Source organism: Antennarius striatus, chromosome 9, assembly GCF_040054535.1.
Source record: "Antennarius striatus isolate MH-2024 chromosome 9, ASM4005453v1, whole genome shotgun sequence".
In the NCBI taxonomy this organism is placed as follows: domain Eukaryota; kingdom Metazoa; phylum Chordata; class Actinopteri; order Lophiiformes; family Antennariidae; genus Antennarius; species Antennarius striatus.
The window spans coordinates 6972501-6992138 of record NC_090784.1 but is presented as its reverse complement, the minus strand read 5'-3'; the positions used below and the strand labels follow the sequence as shown (position 1 = coordinate 6992138).

General features: G+C 42.0%; 1 protein-coding gene across 1 annotated transcript in view; it reads left to right on the top strand.

The window, feature by feature from the left end:
- znf407 (zinc finger protein 407) overlaps positions 1-19638 on the top strand; it is a 141572-nt gene that overhangs the window by 46386 nt on the left and 75548 nt on the right. The window contains exon 5 of the mRNA XM_068324074.1: positions 15291-15365. Within this exon, the coding sequence (XP_068180175.1) occupies positions 15291-15365 (75 nt within the window). The remainder of the gene's footprint in view (positions 1-15290; positions 15366-19638) is intronic.

Below are 19638 nucleotides of genomic sequence, written 5' to 3'. Positions count from 1 at the left end.
AGTGACCTTTAGTAGCTTCGATGTGACCCAGAACATGCTCACATTGACATTCTTCGAAGGAACAACAAGTTCGGCCCAAAGAACAGATGCATGGGGACAGATTGACTAATTGGTCAAAGTTTTTTTCAGGATGTATACTGTTATAAAAAAAATCAGGAAACAACTTGCTTTCTGCTCTTGGCAGCTTCATTGCATTTAATTTGCTCAAACTGAGCAAATTAGAAGTTCCTGCTTAGTTTAATTCGTGTACACCGAAGATGAGCCAAACTCTCCCGCTAACATGCCGCCTTTGCAGTGAATCACAGTTTCAAAGCTTCGGTCCTGCTCTTGTTTTGCAAGGAAAACCGAAGCTTCCTACGACACGAGATGTAGAGGACTTGTTTATGTAGTTAACACCTGTCAGTCGATGCTCAAACACCCTTCTGTCTAATTAGAGATGGAGTCATTGTCATCTGTCTCATAATGAGGAATCACCAAGGCTTCTCATTGTTCTCTACTGTCATTTGATATTTCATTGTGCTTACAAATGAACACAGGACAGGTTTCCATATTTTAAGGCAATGCTGTGTACAGGGTCACTTATTTATTTATTTATTTTACACGCACTGTCAATTACTCAGTGGCAGTATCTTCCCCGACACAGCACAGAGCTGCGCAAGCTGGCTGGGTGGCTGACTTGGTGGCTGACTGGCTTGTCTCTTGGAAACCTGTGAAATATGATTTACATTAAGAGCATGTTGTAGCAAACCCCAGCCCACGGTATGCATATTCCCCCATTGTTTGTGACAGTTGGTTGTACCTGTGCCGGGGGGAAGAGCACCAAGTAGGCAACCAACTTTGCATTTCAGTGGCTGAGCTCAGGGTCAGGAGCACATCTGGTTGACTGGGAGGTTTGTGTGTGGTGTGTCATTTCTGTGTTTCCAATTCCAAAACACACACACACACACACACACACACACACACGCACACACACACACACACACACACACACACACACACGTATTCATGAGCTCACTTGTTGCTGTGCACCAAGAGTCTGTGTGTGTATCAGCAGCCCAGCACACACAGCACACCCGGCACACTGGTGCACTCCTACACAAACAAACAAACACACCTGCTGCTCCTGGCAAGTCGGACTGACAATCAGCCGAAGGAGGGAAGGCAAACAAAACAAACAGTTTAATTTACATGACAGTAGCCTGCTTTACATTAGCATGCTGTGGCAATGATAGAGTGAAGCTCTGCTGGAAACAGCAGGTAATGAAAAGTGATGGTCCTATTTGCGGTATACTGTAAGTACAGGAATGGGAAACTTGAGCAGTCAGAACTAATAGCATGCACTGAGCTGCATTTCTCCCAGACTCTCTCTTTGGTGTGTTGCTTAAAAAAAAAAGACCTCTACCAGTCCCTTTCTGAAATAACTAATTTATTTTTTCACCATTGCAGAATAAATACAAATAATTTGTTTTGGTGAAGAATTCAAGAAACCTACATGTTTAGTGAGGAAAGAGCAACTTGTGGTGTATGTGTGTTTTTTTTACACTTCTACCAAACATTGGACAGAACACGAAATGTTTATGCAGATTGTGTATTTTTTACAAGCAATTAACTTCATCAATAAAAAAGTGAAATAAGTTTTATAACTATGTAGGATATGTGTTTTAGTACTTGCTAAGTTTTATTTCTGATGGTACTGGTGCCATGTGTGTTGACTGAATGTGGTTTGCAGGTTTTGTTTGTGAATATGTATGTTTAGATTTTTTGCAGATGATGGCATAAAGTCTCTATTTTGTAATACTGTTTAAGTGTGTTTACACATGATTTTGTATATGTGTTCCTGTGTGTGTGTGTGTGTGTGTGTGTGTGTGTGTGTGTGTGTGTGTGTGTGTGTGTGTGTGTGTGTGTGTGTGTGTGTGTGTGTGTGTGTGTGTGTGTGTGTGTGTGTCCTGCGTGTGTGTATACTGTATATGTGTGTACTGGCTCCAGTGGTCTGCTCCTCATGTAAAAAGATAGCATCTTCCCACAACAGATCAATAAGAGAATATTTCTAGAATATCTGTGAGCATGTGTGTGTGTGTATGTGCGCGCACGTGTGTGTGTGTGTGTGTGTGTGTGTGTGTGTGTGTGTGTGTGTGTACGTGTGTGTGTGTGTGTGTGTACGTGTGTGTGTACGTGTGCGTGGGAGAGAGATAAAATAAATCAGACTGACAACCTCATTTTGGTCCACATGCTTGATTTGAACTTAAAACTTTAAACCTATTAGCGGTACATTATCAGAGTTTTAGGATCCATAATTTGATTTTTGTTCACTACAAAATTGTCAAATTTCTTATGAAAATTTTTAGCTGAACTATGCTGTCCTCATTGGAAACATGAAGACACATCTATTGCTTGCTGAATTATTGACACGCATACATGGATACACTCTGTATTGCGCACGTATTCCCAGCCACCCCCACTTTCCACCCAGATTATGTTGACTTGCTGTAAATTGTCCTAAAGGGACACAGCCACTGATGATTTATGGTACCAGATATGATTAAATCCTATTTTTTTCCCACAATGGACGCACTTTTTGCATGTGGCACTTAAGTAGGAGCCAGTACTCATTAATGACTGAATAAACAGTGTGCTCCTTACTTATTAAAATATAGCTTCACGTTTCCTCTCCATTACTGTCACGGCAGCGCCTTGGCAACGGAGGACAGCTCACTCTGAGTGAAAGTGAAAATATTTATCTGAGAATGTATAATATGTCTATAGCTCTCTCTTGTTTAAAGGCATGACAAAGAGATGGAGTGGAATGACATTTTCTTTTACATTATGCCAATTTTTCATTAAACCTAGCTTTTGATTTCTCTTTTATTGAATCTCGATCAGAGATATTTTCATGTTATTAATTGGAAATAAGATCTGATTCTCTACTAATATTTTTAAGCGCAACAGTTGAAGTTGTTTAAATGGTTCTTTGTATGGTTCATGGAAGGCTCTCGTGTTTCTGACATATCATTGCCAGATTCCCAGATCTCACACCAGTGGCATCAAATAGCGTCTTGGTCAGGCCGATAATCCAAAAACTAGGTGTGTTCACTGTGCTATCATATAAAGAAACAAGCATCTCCAAGTTCAGTTCTGTGTGCATTCACAGGGGTGACTGTTTCTTCAACCCTTAACCCATTTGCTCTTCACTTACTAGAGTATTCAGGCCTGTTGTTATAGTTTGCACACACATTACGTCCTGCAGCGGTTGAACACACACGGTTCAAGGTTAGCCTCCAATTCAGCTCAGACCAGCTCACAAATAATTGTCAATAAAATTGATCTCTCTATGTCTTTTAACTCTGCTCATATTTTCCCGTCCTCCCGCCCTCCCCCAGACACTTGCCCATGACTCCCTCACTCCACTCGCCTATGCCTCTGTCCTTCTCTTTTCATCTTAGCCAGATAAGTCTGCCTCGACTGCCAAGAGCACCGAGTATCACTGCTTCCTTCCTCCCCCCTCCTCTCATGTTCTTCTCGCAGTGCACTGCAGCCATGTCGCAATTTCTCAGGGAGTTTTGATGCCTGGATGTCTCCTGTCCGTGTCCATCTCATCTGAGCTGCAGCGTTGGCTCTATGCGATCTGAACTTCGCTGCCTCGCTGCAGGTCAGCCTTCATGGTCGATTAGTGTCGAAGCGCCACTTTGGTCACAAGTTGTCGGGAGCGCTTATCGTGAAGATCAACAGCGATCAGTCTCGCTGCTGCGTTCCCTCTGTCTGTATCTCCTCCCTGTTTCTCTTCCCTTTTTGTGTTCTGCCCTCTCCCCTTTTGGCATTACCCCCTCCCCCTCCATGTATATTTTTCCCCTCAAATCACCATATTTCCATCTACATCTCATCATTGTCATCCTTCTTTCTTCCACCTTCCCCCTCTTGCTATATCCAGACAGTCTAAAAATATTTTTCCTCCCAACATCTACACTCTTATTGAAAATCCTCATGAGCTCATGAGGATTTGAAGTCATAGTGAGATTAGGAGAGTATTGTTCTAACTGAACCTGATTTAATTTGAGCAGTTCATGTAATGTCAGGTGTGACTTCCAGGGTCTTTTTTGTTGTTTTTGCATTAAGAATAGGGAATTATGTGTTGTACCGTCATCATGCAATTTATTAGTTTCCTTAGTCATTTGTTTTGGCTTCTGCAACATCCATTTTTCAACTGTACCCTTCATATTTGTGCTTTTATTATTAGTATTAACAAAATGCTACAACACTAAAGATTTACATCTTATTTCACAGTGCTATATAAGACTTTTCTCCATTTCAAGTCACTGATTAAATGTTTTCTTTAATCAAGAGAACATTTAACTTAAGAGAAAATCAGCATCGTAGTCTTCAGTCTGCATGTTTCCCTTCATTTTTAATAACCAACCCATTCACTGTCAAGTCTTTATTCCCCTGCTCGGCCTGCACAGCGCAGTGTCCTGTATGTCCAGTTCAGGAGACACAGATTCAGTTTATTTATTCCAATCCCCCCATCCATCCTTCTCTTGGTGTCTCTGTGCCGTCAGGCCTCGTCTGTGGCGAGAGTGGAGACGAGTCATGTTTGGCTTGTCAGTGTGGCTGCTAGTGTCAGTGTTTGGAGCTGCCGGTCCCTCTGACAGCGCTGGAGGGGCTGCTGGTCCTAGCAGAGTGCAGCCGTCACTCTGTGACACGCTCAGTGTCACCGATCCCCTCCGTCTGGTGACATGGTGCCCACCCCCTTGTTTCTGTCCACCCTCCAGCCAGTGGCCTTTTCACTGCCAAACTGTACTCACTCACTCACTTAAGTCTTTTATAGAAGTTGACCTATATGATGGATAGATAGATAGATAGATAGATAGATAGATAGATAGATAGATAGATAGATAGATAGATAGATAGATAGATAGATAGATAGATAGATAGATAGATAGTCTGTGCACAGCAGGACTAAATATGTCTGTGATTTAATTTGGCCTTGGCGACTGTGCAGCAGTGACAAATGGATGCTCACTATGAAACCCCCTCATCCAAGAGACAGTATTAGTTTTTGCTTTAATTACCAGCAGCAGTAATGTTTCCTATCCATAACTGTCGGCCTGCTAGAATGCAGCCTGGCAGAGAGGTGAGGGCCTTGTCTCTTCTCTCAGTGGGCCTACTGTCCCCCCGCCCACCCCAATCCGTCTATCCTCCTTTCCTACCCCCCCCACCCCTCCCCCTTCCATCCCTTCTATGCCCACCACATCTTTAATTTCAATATTTCAATATTTATGCCTCATCTGAGAAAGTTCAAAGTCACAGTAAGGAGGCACAAGTTTCTCCTGCCTCCCCGCCGACAGCACAGGACCCTGCCTGGTGGACAGGCTGATGGCTGCTCCCCCCACGTCTGTGATGGTAACTGGTGACAGAAGCCTGGCTCAGCAAAAGTCAGACAGCTATTAGATATAGGTTTGTTTTGTTTTTTAACTCAGATTATCGTGTTTCTAGTATTTGTATGCCAATTATTGTCACAAATCCTTTGTTGCATGTGTTAAAGTAAATACACAGTTGTATTTTTTAGAATGTAATAGAATTCTTAAAATTTCCCAAGGACAACTAGTTCAGTTGATTTTTTTTCATGGCATTGCATCCAAACGTTTGGACAGACTTGATATTCAGTCAGAAGCTTACATATTTTACGTGGTTTGACACAAGGATGGTTACCCTTAGCTAATATTAGCCTACACATCAAGTAGTACCTCAAAGGTCCCGGGACAAAGCAAGGGTCACACAGGTGCCTTCTATGGATCCACATCTGAGCTCATTTCTATGTGCAAAAACATTTTTCTGTGGGTCTCTCTGACCATCCGTTTATAAAATCTAGAGCCAGGATTAATAAATGAAAGTGTCTGACAAGTCCGTCCTTTGCCATAAAGATCTTTGACAGCTGCCGTCTGGTAATAGATTAGCCTAATTACTGCGTCCCTGAGTTTAGATCACAACGTCACGTACTCAGCCTGTCGTTCTAATAGCCATTACAGCCACTACTCCCCACTCCCCTCCTGTTAATGTACAGTTGTAAAGAAAAAAAGAAGAAAAAAGGAAAAGCCAAAAGGAAAAGGTCGTTCTCATTTGCATGCAAGCCTTCATTAGAATATGCGAATATGCAAAGAGCCGGGGCCAGCGCTTTGCATGTGTAGGTGATGAATGGCCAGTGCATTGCAGAGTAGGATAAGATGGAGGCTTTGTCACCCTCATCTGCATACCATGCTTTATTTACTTATTTATTTATTTATTCATTTATTTTGAGTGCTTGCACTCTGATACATCTTACATCTGAGGAGGGCCTGTGCAATTTGCCCCCATCCTTCTCCACTCTCACACACTTCAGTAAGGCTTTATTAAATGGGTGAATAGGGGTCTAAAAAAGGAGAAACATTTGAATAGCTCTTGCTCTAAATCTCTTTTTTTTAAAATTGTTTCCAATTTTTTACATTTCAGCCAAACTTAAACAAGGCATCATTAAAGCTTGATTCAACCTGTGGATCGTCAGAAAACATGGATGGAGGGAGGCCAGGACTCATGAGTGAAGTCTCGCAGAATGTTTTTCGTTGAGGAAAGGGGTGTGTAGAGGCGGCATTTGAGGGGTGGGTGGGGGGCGAGTTTACAGAGAGAGAGAAACTCTTCTCTTCACTCTTCTCTGTTGCCGGGGCGGCAGATGGTGGGTGTCAAGACAACGGCAGCAATAGCCAAACAAAGACATCCTTTGTGTGTGTGTGTGTGTGTGTGTGTGTGTGTGTGTGTGTGTGTGTGTGTGTGTGTGTGTGTGTGTGTGTGTGTGTGTGTGTGTGTGTGTGTGTGTGTGTGTGTGTACACTTTCTGAGAGGAGTAGAAGTGTGCTAGCTTTGAGTAGGAGGTAACAGCATCTATAATACCACTTCAACAGTGCATTGTATAAATTTAAGCTACTTCCTAAGTACTTTCACTCAATCTCTGGAAGGTCTGTTGTTTTCTTTGGTTTCAGACAGCTGACACCTCACTGAGGAACTACGCAGAAAGTTACTAAGAAAGTACTTATTGCTACTTGTCAAATTTGCCATTCAAGTTTTCTTACCCTGCATGTGAGCTTTCACTTTGCACAATATTTCCTCTCCATCAACATTTGCGGTTCTTTGAGCCTAATAAGTCAGTCTTTGATGGGATCGCTGCATATTAGATTAGTACCATAGTGGTTTATTTTGCTCCTTTGGAGTGTGACCTTAGCTGCCCTTCATGGAGGCGGGAGGATAATGAGAGTGGTAGCTGGCCAACAGACAGGTCTGACATCCCAGCTATGCCCTTCACTCAGCTGGCTGAGGAGAAAACGTCAATACAGAGGCCTTATGTTTTATGGATTATCTGCTTTAGCGAAACTATAGTGAGAGAAATACAACTCTCACTTGTCATGTTGCCTCGGTTCTTTGTAATGTGTGAGACCACTCACCAAAACAACAACGGTCAGAATATAAGAGGCTGTCTGCTTTCCTTTCCCCCCTCCAGTTTTTCACCTCTCATTCCTTCAGTCACTCAGGTTAGAACACGGTAACATGGTGTTCTTTGATTTATGAAATCTACTTTTTAGACCTCAATTTATAGCCTGATAGTTGTGGGTTTTTGACGTGTTTGTTTTTATTTTGCTGCATCTTTGTGGATGCAGTGTAGTAGTGTGTCCGGAACAAAGCATATTACCATAGACGTCCTTTGCGAATTAAAGATCTCTTTGTGTCGATATTTTTGTGTATTTGTTTTCAATTCCCGAATTAAATAATTTATTTTGATCACTCGTTCTATTTCTCTTCTTGGCTCATTCTTTTCCCCTCTCTTTCTTCACTCACTTTTTCATACATTTAATTTGTTCTCAAAGGACAGGCAGAGTGTACTGTAAACAGACTGAATAAATCATGTTTGGGCTTTTTTTTTCTCCTTTTATTGTAGGAGGGGGTGCATCAGGGATGCTGTTGGTTTTTATACCCAGGAGGTAGAGGGGGAGCTTGCCGTTGTAAACGAACCCAAGTGAAGCCCTGTTATCCACGGTTTAATCTGCCCACCAGGGGCCAGAATGAGGTCGGGGGCCTCATCACAGCTCCTGGTTTCTGAAGGAGCTGAGCATGTGCGTTGGTGTTCAGAGGTGAGACAGGTGGCTTGTGTCTTTCTCCTCAATTAAACTCTTTAACTTTGGATCTTCTGGTGTGGCTTCCTGTTGTGACGCTGCCTTCAATGTCAGTCGTCAGCTTGAAAAAAGACACAAAGTCACAAATATTTGAGTTTGATGGACTGCATAACTGATTAGATATTTGATACTGCCTCCTGCCTTTAATTCAGTCCAGCGAGGAGGGATTTTATGCTACAGAGGCAGTGATTTTAATGTAATTCAATGTAAATTTGGACATGAAACAACCACCTTTTGGTTTCAGGAGCTTCTTCCATAACTTGCTGCGGATCCTGTGATGCTTTAAGAATGAACAGCTCCTAACCTATAAAAACCACTCTTCTGCCAAACACTACAAACGATATCATGATTTAACATTCTTTTTGTCACCACAAAATTAAAGCTATCAGCAATGCTTTTATACAGTTTATTAACCAATGTTCTGACCTTACATCCAAACACACATTTGTGAAAACATCCAGTATGTGCTTCCAACTATTAGCAAAACCCTACTGGCATTGGTCATATTTTGCCATCATTGCATTATCAACTTTATTAAACTATATTCAGGGATGTATAATAATTTTTCTTGAAGGTAGATTTGATGCCAAAACAACCTTAATAATATTGAGAGCAGAAGAAGACAGATAGACTCTTTTTTATTCCCACTCCCCATCCTTTACCTCTTCTCCCAGCGTACACCACACACACCTGAGGAGACCTTATAAACATAAGGAAACCTGCATTACAAATTACTGCACATCATAGAAATTGTGCAGCAAGCTTTTTAAAATACCAGCGCTGCCAGTGAGGCACTTTGTAATTTATCCCTTCATGGCTTTTAGCGGCACCGTGCAATGGTTGATTTATTTGGTTTAAGAGAAGTTTTGTTTAGAGAGATAATGAGCAGGACTTCTCTTTAATGATTTAACACGGAGCGGTGGAAAGGAGAAGGGGAAAGAAAGCACATATATTTTTCATATCTTTAACTGCACTGCAGAGAGGAAGGGAAGGAAGGAGAGAGATGCATTAGCAGGAAAAGCTAACAGTCTTTAACAACCAGCATTTTTGATTCATTTTGTTTCGTTGTGTAAAATGAGACTTTCTTACCCTATGCTACAGCAGTATTTTAATATTTTATATGTGTTTAATTCAAAATGTTTCTCAGGATACGTCCTGTCCTCAGAGCAGATAATGCTTTCTCCTTTCTATACACTTTCTATAAAGTGTATCATATATTCCACACAATATGGCAGCTCCTGCAAGTCTATTGTGAAGTACCGTAGCCACTTGTATAAGTGTCTGCACCTTGTTCTTTATGCACCTCTCCTTTCATCTTTACACCAAATACAGTATTATTCCTTCTTGTTCAGCATTTTCAAGTTTTTCCCCTCACTAAATCCTAAATTAAAGCAGTTAATTAGAAAATATAATGATGATGAGTAGAATAATCTGCAAACAGTGCAGTGACGCTCAGAGCTGGGGGCTCTGCAACACCGAAACTGCTATTGGCGCATAACGATGATGATATCAATAATAGATTACTTCATCAATCGCTGTTCTCTTGAAGATGGAAATGCGCTGTTGGGAAGGGGCTGAATTTTTAGTTTTCATTATTCTAATTTTTTTTTCCCATCCTCCCTCCCTTTCCAGTCGCTTGAAAATGTCTGATTCATCTCACATTAGGGTGTGCTCTGCATAAATGCAGGTGGAACTTGCTCTCCCTCTAAATGATCCTTTAATGGAACAGTGTGCACTGGAGCTGGGAGCTCTATGGGGCGCTGCCACCGTCGATGAGAACCTCGCCTCAATCAATCCGTCAAGCCCCATCACCTGCCTCAGCAGATGATCCAAAAACCCCTTTGGAGAGGCAAAGTGAGCTTTTTATGTACCTCCTCTAAGACTAGAGGACACACACGCAAACATGCAGCGGCGCACACGCACAAGCAACGGCATCATAAGTGAGAAGTGTCTGTTTCATTGAGAGGCTTGACGTTGATCAGCTGTCAGAGAAACACTTGGCCTCTCTTTTATTTTTATCAAGATCATCTTAGAATAGATCAAGTGCTTGCTTCGCTCTGGCACAGGCATGAAAACAAAATCAATTCAGATGTTTTATTTATTTATTTATTTTCCTCCCTGGTATCTGTTACATTATGGGATGTTTCCATAAGCGGATCTCTTAGAAGCCCAAGCAATATTGATGGAAAGTCGCCTCTTGCTTCCGTCAAACAAAACGACAGCAGCGCAAACTGCATCCGCCCCTCTTCTCTCCCTGTTTCACAATTCACTCCAGCTTATCCAGATACTCCATCATGATTTTTCATATTCCTTCATTTCCTCTCTTTCTCTCCCGTGGCTTTTCTTTTTCCATCCTTCCATCAGCATCTATCTCCACATCAGCAAATTTGACACCGCATTTGGTTCAGCCCTCCACTGCAAAAAGGCCTGCTTGTAGAACATCCATTAAACTAAAGCCTGTAGGCTCAGCAGAATCCTTCCTTCCTTAGTCCTCATTCTTGGGGTCTGCTTGTCTGTCTCTTTTCCTGGGGAAACAGTTGCTCTGTCTGTCAATAAATGTCTTATCTCCTGACTTCATGTTCCTGTCTGTTTATCTGTCTGTCTGACATGTCGGCAGCTGTCTCAGCACTCCAGGGTTGCTGTCAGCCAAGTGTTGGTTTCTGTTCTTCTGTCAGTTCACCTGCCTGTCAAAGCTTCTCAGATTAAATGTGTCAACTTACCTCCCAGTTTTCCGCTTCCTCAGGATAGGTTTATAAAAGAGTAAACAAGGAGGAAAATCACTGCTTTTTCAGAAAAAGTAAATTAATTGTGGCAGGGGGAAATGTTCTTCCTTATACAATACATCAGCTTCTTCAGTGGTGAATATGGTCCAGAGGTGTGCTGTCTTAGATATTAAGTGTGTGTGTGTGTGTGTGTGTGTGTGTGTGTGTGTGTGTGTGTGTGTGTGTGTGTGTGTGTGTGTGTGTGTGTGTGTGCGCAGCCTTTCTTCTGTGGAATTATTTGCGATGTCTTGGCAGAAAAAATAAACCAACAAATGAGAATGTGTACCTGAATGCCACACCAGTTGCAACTTTCTTGCATGTGTTTCTAAATTAAGACCCCATTTCTTACAAGTTTCGGTGTTTTTTTGGTAACTTCCTGCAGCAGAAGAAGGCTGGAGAATGTCAGAAAAGAAAGACAAAGGAAATGGAAAACAACAGAGTGAAATGGGGAGGGACCCACTTACGCTCGCAAAGAGAGAAGAACAAGATGTGTGAGCAGAGAACTGGATGAGAGAAGGTCGTATTGATACGAGTGGTGGGAGAAAGGGGAGATTGAAGCGAGGGGAGATGGCAGAGGAGGGAGCAGAGAGGAGCTACCTGCTGCTGATGGCAGTCAGAGTCAGTGAGGGATGGAGGGCGATCCAGCTGTGACATTAAAGCAGCAGGTGGAGGCCATCATTAGGACTGGCACAGGAGGCTGGATGAGGCTGCACTCTCATTTCTCTGGGGCCCTCTGGACCACCGAAGAGTGTCTGAGCATGTTTGTGCTTCTCCAAAAGAGCTGGAGCACGGTCCCATAACTTCAGAGCTCATCGCCACCACCCTGCTCCCATCTTCCCCTCATTGGAGGCCCGTTTTCTTCCTCAGGTCTCAGTAGTGATGCTCAGTGAAGGATGAGTGGGTCTTGCAACAGATAGCTCTCTCCTAATGGTTTTAATTACAACAAGGATGTTTGATTTTATCAAAATAATTGACATCGTAGCATTGTCAAAGTTGGATCCATGTTATGGCAGCAGCCATAGCCATAGAATTTCTGAAATTCGGAAATTCAACTGTTTCATGTCTGAATATTATATACACAAGACATTAATCATAATGCCCACTGGGTGTGGAAATGTAAGTTCCAGGCCATCCAGTTGTCGTCTACAACATGTTCACATATCTTGATGACTAATCTTTCCAAGTTGTTTTATTCCTTGCACTTGATTCCATCCATTGTTACAATATTAATGCAGAGATGTCAGAATTAGACACACCAGCTGAAAGTAACTACAAAAGTTGGCAAAGTATGTCATGTGTGACCCGGCTCTATCGCAGCATGCCGTGTGCACAGCTTTCGGGAGTGGGTGCGTATTATTTTAGGGGTGTTGGGCTACGGTACGTCTAAGCTGGCTGTTGCTTCAGGCCTTTTCTTAGATCTCTCATCCCTTCCGGACCTGTAGATGGGCCTATCCAGGAACACCATTAGGCAAATGAAGTTGTTTGTATCAAATATTGACATGTTATCTCTTCATCATCAGGCGGCGAGAGGGAAGAGAGAGAGAAAGATTGTAAGTGTGGGTAATTGAGCCGTGTCTCCCCTGCTTATCGGTAAAGCTCCGGCACGTCACGGACCTAACGAGCTGTGGCGCGCCGATTAGTCTGAAGGGAAAGTCGAACGTGAAACACCAGAGCCTCTGTCTTTCTTTTTTATTTTTTTTTTCATATCTGCAATGGATATTATGAGCCTCCCTGGAGGGCAGAGGCACAGCCTTATTAGTTCAATTCATGGGGTGGGGGGGGGATTGATATGGATGAATGGCAGATTAAAGTATCCTTTTGTTACAATAACCATCATGGCTGATGTTTCGGGCTGATGATTGAGCCCAAGGCAGCAGGAGGACAAGCTGAGGTCTTGACCTGTAAGGGAGAGGATGTACACACACCAAAAACAGGGGGCTTATTACACACTCCTTAAACAAATGGGTTTGCCCCTTTAACATTTAGATATGAGATAAATCTGTGTGTTGGAGCCTGTTTATTCATGAGAGAGAGGCTACTTGTCGATGCCCATTTCTGTGAATAAAGCCTCATTTGTCTGAATTTGGAGAAAACTAATAGTGTGTGTGTGTGTGTGTGTGTGTTTGCGTGTGCGTGCGTGCGTGCGTGTGCGTGTGCATTTTATTTCTTATCAGGAACAGTGGTTTGGCTGCATTAGATAATCATATGGTGAACTGCTAATTGTGAATGTGTTATCACCACCATTTGTGTGCATAATGATATTTCTATTTTTCCATCCGTGCATGGTTATTTGGGGCTGAGAATGTTGTTATTGTGAATTTCTGTGCATATTAACACCCCTTTGTGTGTGTGCGTGAGTGTGTGTGTGTGTGTGTGTGTGTGCAGCCTGTGCCAGGTGTTTCCACAGGGCATTACCCATCTTGCACTCATGCCACTGTGAGAATAATCCAGTGAAAAATGGGCGAGATGAGAATCTCACAACATGCCAGTTTGATTTGTACCCCTTGCTATCAAAGAATGCTAATTAAAATCATATTTTGCATATGTCTTGTCTTTCATGCGCATATGCAAATTACCCCTGTTGCCTTTCAGCACTCTGTAATTAGGTTTATGAAGGACAGCTGTAATACATAATTAACAGAAATGTTTGCAAGCTTTTTTTTCTCTCCTCGTCTAAACACAGCGACTTAAGCAAGTAACGTGAAGTGTTCGAAGGCTGTGATTTCTGTAAAATATATACTGGTAAATTCTTTTAACCCTCCACTCTCTGAAATATTTTAATCATTCTGTTTGTTTATTTATAGATGATGCCATCAGTCAGAGGCACTTCTAGCAGGCCAGAAAAACTCAGCATTTTGATCTCACCATCCTCCCTGATTGGAGCGTACAAGATTTAGTCGTACACTCGCTTCCAGTTTCACTCTAAGGCAACATTCTGGACGGGTGGATGGATTGAGTTGGAGAGGATGACAAAATGTGGAGTGGCGATAGCGTTGCAAAACTGTATAACATGTTTGAATATTTATATGGTAGTCTTGGTTGGCATCGGCCTCAGGGGCCTCAGTGACGGACGGGACTCTGGAGGCCACAATGGGATGGAGGACACGACCATGTGTGCACGTCCAGACGGTTGACATGCAGCCACATAAATGGTGAAATAACTATGCTTTTATGAAAGACCGACTCTGAAAGTTGGAAGGATATCTTGAAAAAGCCCCAATTGAGTTTGAGCTGTTGAAAAAAATAGAATAATGACTTACTCTGAAGGAAAGGAAAACCTCTATAAAAGGAGTGATGGGTGGAGCAACCTGAAGGAGGAACCTAAGCGAGCACAGCGACGGTCCCGACCACACGGCGCTCGGTTTAGCTCCTTCTGCCTCTTTCATGTAGCTCCATCCTCAGCTGTCTGATGTGGTCATTGCACCATAATGGGAAGTGATGGGTGCTAAATGAAAAGGCCAGGGGATGAAAACACTGGTGAAGCGGCTTAGATGTCAGAGTAGTTAGTTCTGTCATCCGTTCATTATGTTTTCATATGCTGTTTGGAAGACATGCTAAACTCAGGGCCCTCAACAAAGTCAGGACATTGTGGTCACCGTTGAGTTATACTGCCATGATATTTTTGTGTTTGCCTTAGACTGCCTGCAGTGGAGATACATGTGCATTTGAATTGTTGCATGTGGATGCATTCTTGTTTGACACATTGATGTACAACATGTGGAAATTGTTGGGTAGATCCTTATTCTTCTGTCTGGTGGAAAAGGTGCCTGTAAAACAAATATTCTCAATTTCTGGAGGCCTGTTGTGGCACAGAGTTTGCATTTGAATTTGTGTCTGTTTGGCTTGTCTGTCCTCCTAACTTAAAAAAATAAAAAGATTTTCCATTGTATATACTCGGTATGTTAAAAATTCATGTCGCACAGAGCTTCCTCAAAATCTAGGAGTGTAAGAGAAAAGTGGTTTCTGTTTGAAGGGGTCTGCCATAGGCAATGATGAAGGAGGACAAATAAATAATTTTTATATACTCGAGTAATAATAAGACAAAGACGTTTGTTTTATTTCTCTTTGTATGAATTGGTGAAAAAACTAAAAATGTCATCTTAAAGAAAATCAAATTCATTCCTCTGCTCATTTCATGTCATCTAGTGTTTTGTTACTCCCATGTTCTGTCATATTTTTTGGGAAATATGGTACATATTACTGCGGTGATGCTTTCAGAGAAACAGAAGAAATTAAGTTAGAACGAGCTCGTCAAATCCTCCTGTAAAACATAAGTTAAACTCCAGCTGTAGATTTTATTGATGTTACTGTCTGAATAATCTTGTTCTTTGTGTTTTCAGATGGGCATTTGTGATGAAGAAGCACCTCAGCACCCATCTGCTGGGGAAACATGGAATTGGACAGCGTAAGGAAAGGTAGGGTCAAAGCTGACACTTGCATTCAGACTCATATGTGTACCTTATCTAAACAAACATTCAAGAACATGGTAAATTCATGTAGATTCGTGACAGGAAGAATTAAATATGTTTCCTTGTCCAGTGTTTGCCATTTTGAGGAATCAGATACAGCAGGCAATTAATTTGAGGTTTCTGGAGGGTGATCTCTGTAACCCCTTCATAGGCCTCTAAGGTTCTAAGCAAAATGTCTCCACTAATTGCAGTAAATTTCCAGTTAAAATATAACTTGAGATCCTCTCTTTTCTTAATGAGTTAAATGGCTTTCAGTCATTCCGTCTGTTTCTTGCTCGCATCTTTTTTTACTGTCAAACTTGATCTCCTTCCCTCCCTCATCTCACTCTCTGCTCTCCCGCTTGATTTAAGGATGAGTGATATTTCTTTTACCGTTTTTGTCTGCATATGGGAGAGAGTGTTTTCTGTGTACGTGTAATGTCTCCCGCTTGGACCTGTCTATCAGAAACAGATCCCCGCTGTCAGTGTGTGTGTTGCATTGTTTGTGTGTGTGTGTGTGTGAAAAAGAAAGATGAGGAGATGAAGTTGCGAAGCCCCTCCCCACCCCCCTGACAAGCCAAAACGAGACGATAAACACCTCTCAATCTGTCAACCGAGCTGCTAAAATAGAAACAGACCCGCTTTTTCATTACTAAGCAACCAAATTGATAATTTTGACAACATGTGGTATTAGATATGACAAGTGGCTTCAGATATTGAAGTAAGCAGCCCAACCAGATGCCTTTATCTCTCACAAATTTTTCAACTAAATTCTTACTGTCAGCTGTTCATCTGGATTAGATGGAAACAAATCCTCAACTCCTTCAAGTTTCTGTTTCCAGTTTCTGACCTCATACATCCAGTTTTGTGCTGCATTGGCCCAATGCTTAAAATGATGACCTCCCATTCAGCCATTTGTTGTTCAGTAAACACAGCACCACTGGGACAGCCATAGAAAACAAATGGCAAAAAAAGAAAAGAAATTAAATGCCAAATAGAACTGTTTTTTTCATCTTGGATTTCCCAAAGATGAAAGAGTAAAATTTTACTTTTCCTTTATATTTAGGAAGCTCTAAATTATGACAATTAAGAATTTAAAAATATGATGAACAAGATCCCGACTGAAACGTTATATCCCTGAGGAAAAGGCTGGCCACCCCCAGCTCAGGTGTGATTGGGCTCTATAGATGAGTCACTGTTGAAGGTGAAGGTGAAGAAGCTGCATCACTGCAGTGGAATATCATCTGAAAACCAGCACAGTACTAACATAAGTTGTGTGAATAATTTCAACCACAGTTACCAAGAAACACTTTTGGGAAATCACTTCAACGACGTTTCATTTGTTTTATCTCTATGTCTTGCTAGGGCTGGATTCTCTCTTTCTCCTTGCCCTAATGCCACTTCAGATTTTTATTACATGATGTATTTAATTGCATTACTGCTCTCACAAACAGATGTAAAAGGCAGAGGGGAAAACAGGAATTCTAAATATGTTTTAATCATCGATGCGGCATTTTCTCATCACGGCTGAACTTTCTGAGACTAAAAAGACGATGGGTGTGTGTTAGTTTCTGAAAAACACCAGGCAGCTTTCAAGAGTTTTTTTGTGCTGAGATGTCCAGCGCCTGTGTGCCAATGGTTTCTGTGTGTTATTTCCACACAAACTCAGTCACACTGCTTAGCCATAAAACATTGTGCTACACAGCATTATTGCATCAATCACACATTCACAAATACCACATGTGAAGTGACTCCTTGTTAATGCAAACCCATTTAAAGCTGCAGAGTTGTGTTTACACTCATAAACACTCCGACTGTACACTCCGATTCCTGCTGGCATCAAACAATCATTCTTTCATCCCTTGTTTCCTTGTTATTTTATTGCAGTCCTCCATGCACACTTCAATACATGCCTACTGTACACACAGGCAGACACACACTTTATGCATGCATACTCAGAGGGAGGACGGCCACAAGGTTTGTTCTATTTAAACCTGTAAAACACTGTGTCATCATTTTTCTGACAGTCCTGCAGACAGAATTTATCTCATCATTAATTAACCATCATATTTCCAACACAGTGCAGCTTAATTAGCACAAGGTCATTGGGGAGGGCTTATTAAGTGGAACAAATTTGGGCAAGTGTAAGAGAGGAGGCAGAGGACAGAGGAGACGGAGACGGAAAATGGAGGAGCAAGGGAGAGAGAAAGAGAAAAGGCAGAGAGAGGAGATGAAAGAAGGATAGGAGGAAAGAAATGGATAAATGTGTGTCTGTGTGTGTGTATGTGTGTGTGTGTGTGTGGGGGGGGGGGTCCGGCGTGACAGCGGTTGCTCAAAGATTGATAACCATACCGGTTTTGAAAGCCCAGACCTAGAGACTAGGATGGGAGCTGGGGGAGGAAGAGAGAAGGTGGAGAGGGGAAGGGTGTGTGTGTGTGTGTGTGTGTGTGCGTGTGTGTGTGTGTGTGTGTGTGTGTGTGTGTGTGTGTGTGTGTGTGTGTGTGTGTGGTGTGTGTGTGTATCTGTGTGTGTCTGTGTGTGTCTGTGTGTGTCTGTGTGTGTGTGGTGGGTACCTGAATCGGCAACAGGGACTAGTGAGGGAAAGTGTGGATTGAGAGGCAATGGGGGTTGTTGGGGGGAGCCAATTGCAAACATATGCTGGCTGGCAGGCGGTGGAGAGATGGATTGCAGTGGGACAGTGTCAGAGAGGAAGTTTCATCACCATCTCTACGGCCCTGTTCACCTGGTATTTTTAGAACACGAGGGAGATCTGTTAGTCAAAGGAAGTGAGGAGGAGGAGCAGGAGGAAGAAGAGATCTGACTAGCTGTAGGTAACGCCAGGCCCCACTCAGCCTAACCCATCTGGGCCCTCAAATGTTACGTTATTTTGAGCAGGAGTTCACCTGGTTCAGGGTTTCTAAAGGCTGATGTCAATGAGTGTCAATCATTTCTAGTATCAGCCCTATATATTGGTCAGTCAGCTCTAACTTTGATTCATGAGGGTAAATCTGTCCCAATTTGACTTTTCTCTGTAGTAAACAGTGTGCAGCCTTAAGTAAACCCAGAAAGTAAAATAAGAAGGTAGCAGTTTAGTTCTCTGAAAACACACCTATACAGAAAACAAAAAATAAAGTAGTAACAGAGTAATTAAATAATTTCTGTTTTCTTATGGAAACATTTTCTGTTCGCACTAGCATTGAGTAAAGGACGACCCCATGGAACACATGCAACGTCATTATCAAAGTTTAGCACTCCTGCATGTTGTAGGCAAGAAGGGTCAAAACTGGTCAGAGTTAACAAGAAATTAAGACACTAATATAAGTAGGGAGGGGGTTGGGTGGACAGGTAGAATGACAAAGTCCAACTATGTGTGAGAAAGAGAGAGGGAGAGAGAGCGAGAGAGAGAGAGCGCTGGACTGTTATTAAGTGACACAACTGGGTCTCAGTCATGCTGACGCTCCTCACTGCAGCTTTTAGTCTTTTCGACTGCCTACATTTGTTTGCTTTATCAGAGCACGCTGACACAAGATTCTGAAGATTAATATAATTGTCATCATACACAGTCATTTTATAGTTCCCTATGCTGCATGGAAAAAGAAAAATTGTGATATGTGATTGTAACAGCTTTCAGCAATCTCAGACGGCTTTTATAGCAATGGCATTTCACAGCTCAGAATTGTAAGTTGTCATGTTTTCACCCACTTATAATGTCGTTCTTAGTTGAATTATCCTCTTTCCCCAGCACATTTTCATCTGGATATTTAATCTCTCTTATTTACTTAATGGATGCACATTCTGGGCCAACTTAGAGGGAAAATATTTGTTTAGTCTCTGAAATTTGCACAAGGACTCCCATTAGTTGGATATTATTGATTTTGATTGAAGATTGCAGATGAAGATATTTTTTTCCTGACCATTTGTCGGAGAACAACAAAATTATCTTTGAAAAAAAGAAGAAGATAATAACCATCGGTTTTGGATATGTGGCATTGACTACAGCAAAAGAATAAGTGTGGAACATCAAATACAAAGTGTTCCAATCCAAAAACTTTTTATGTGACTAAAACCGAATCATATTAACTTACATCTGTGAATGTGTGTCTGTATTGACAGTCACCACAAGATATAATCTCCTTTGTCATTGTGAGTTAGACGACACTACATACTAAATATTTCCTTTACTACTATTACATACAGTATTGTATTTATCCTGCTCTCTCTCTCTGTCTGTCGCTCTTTG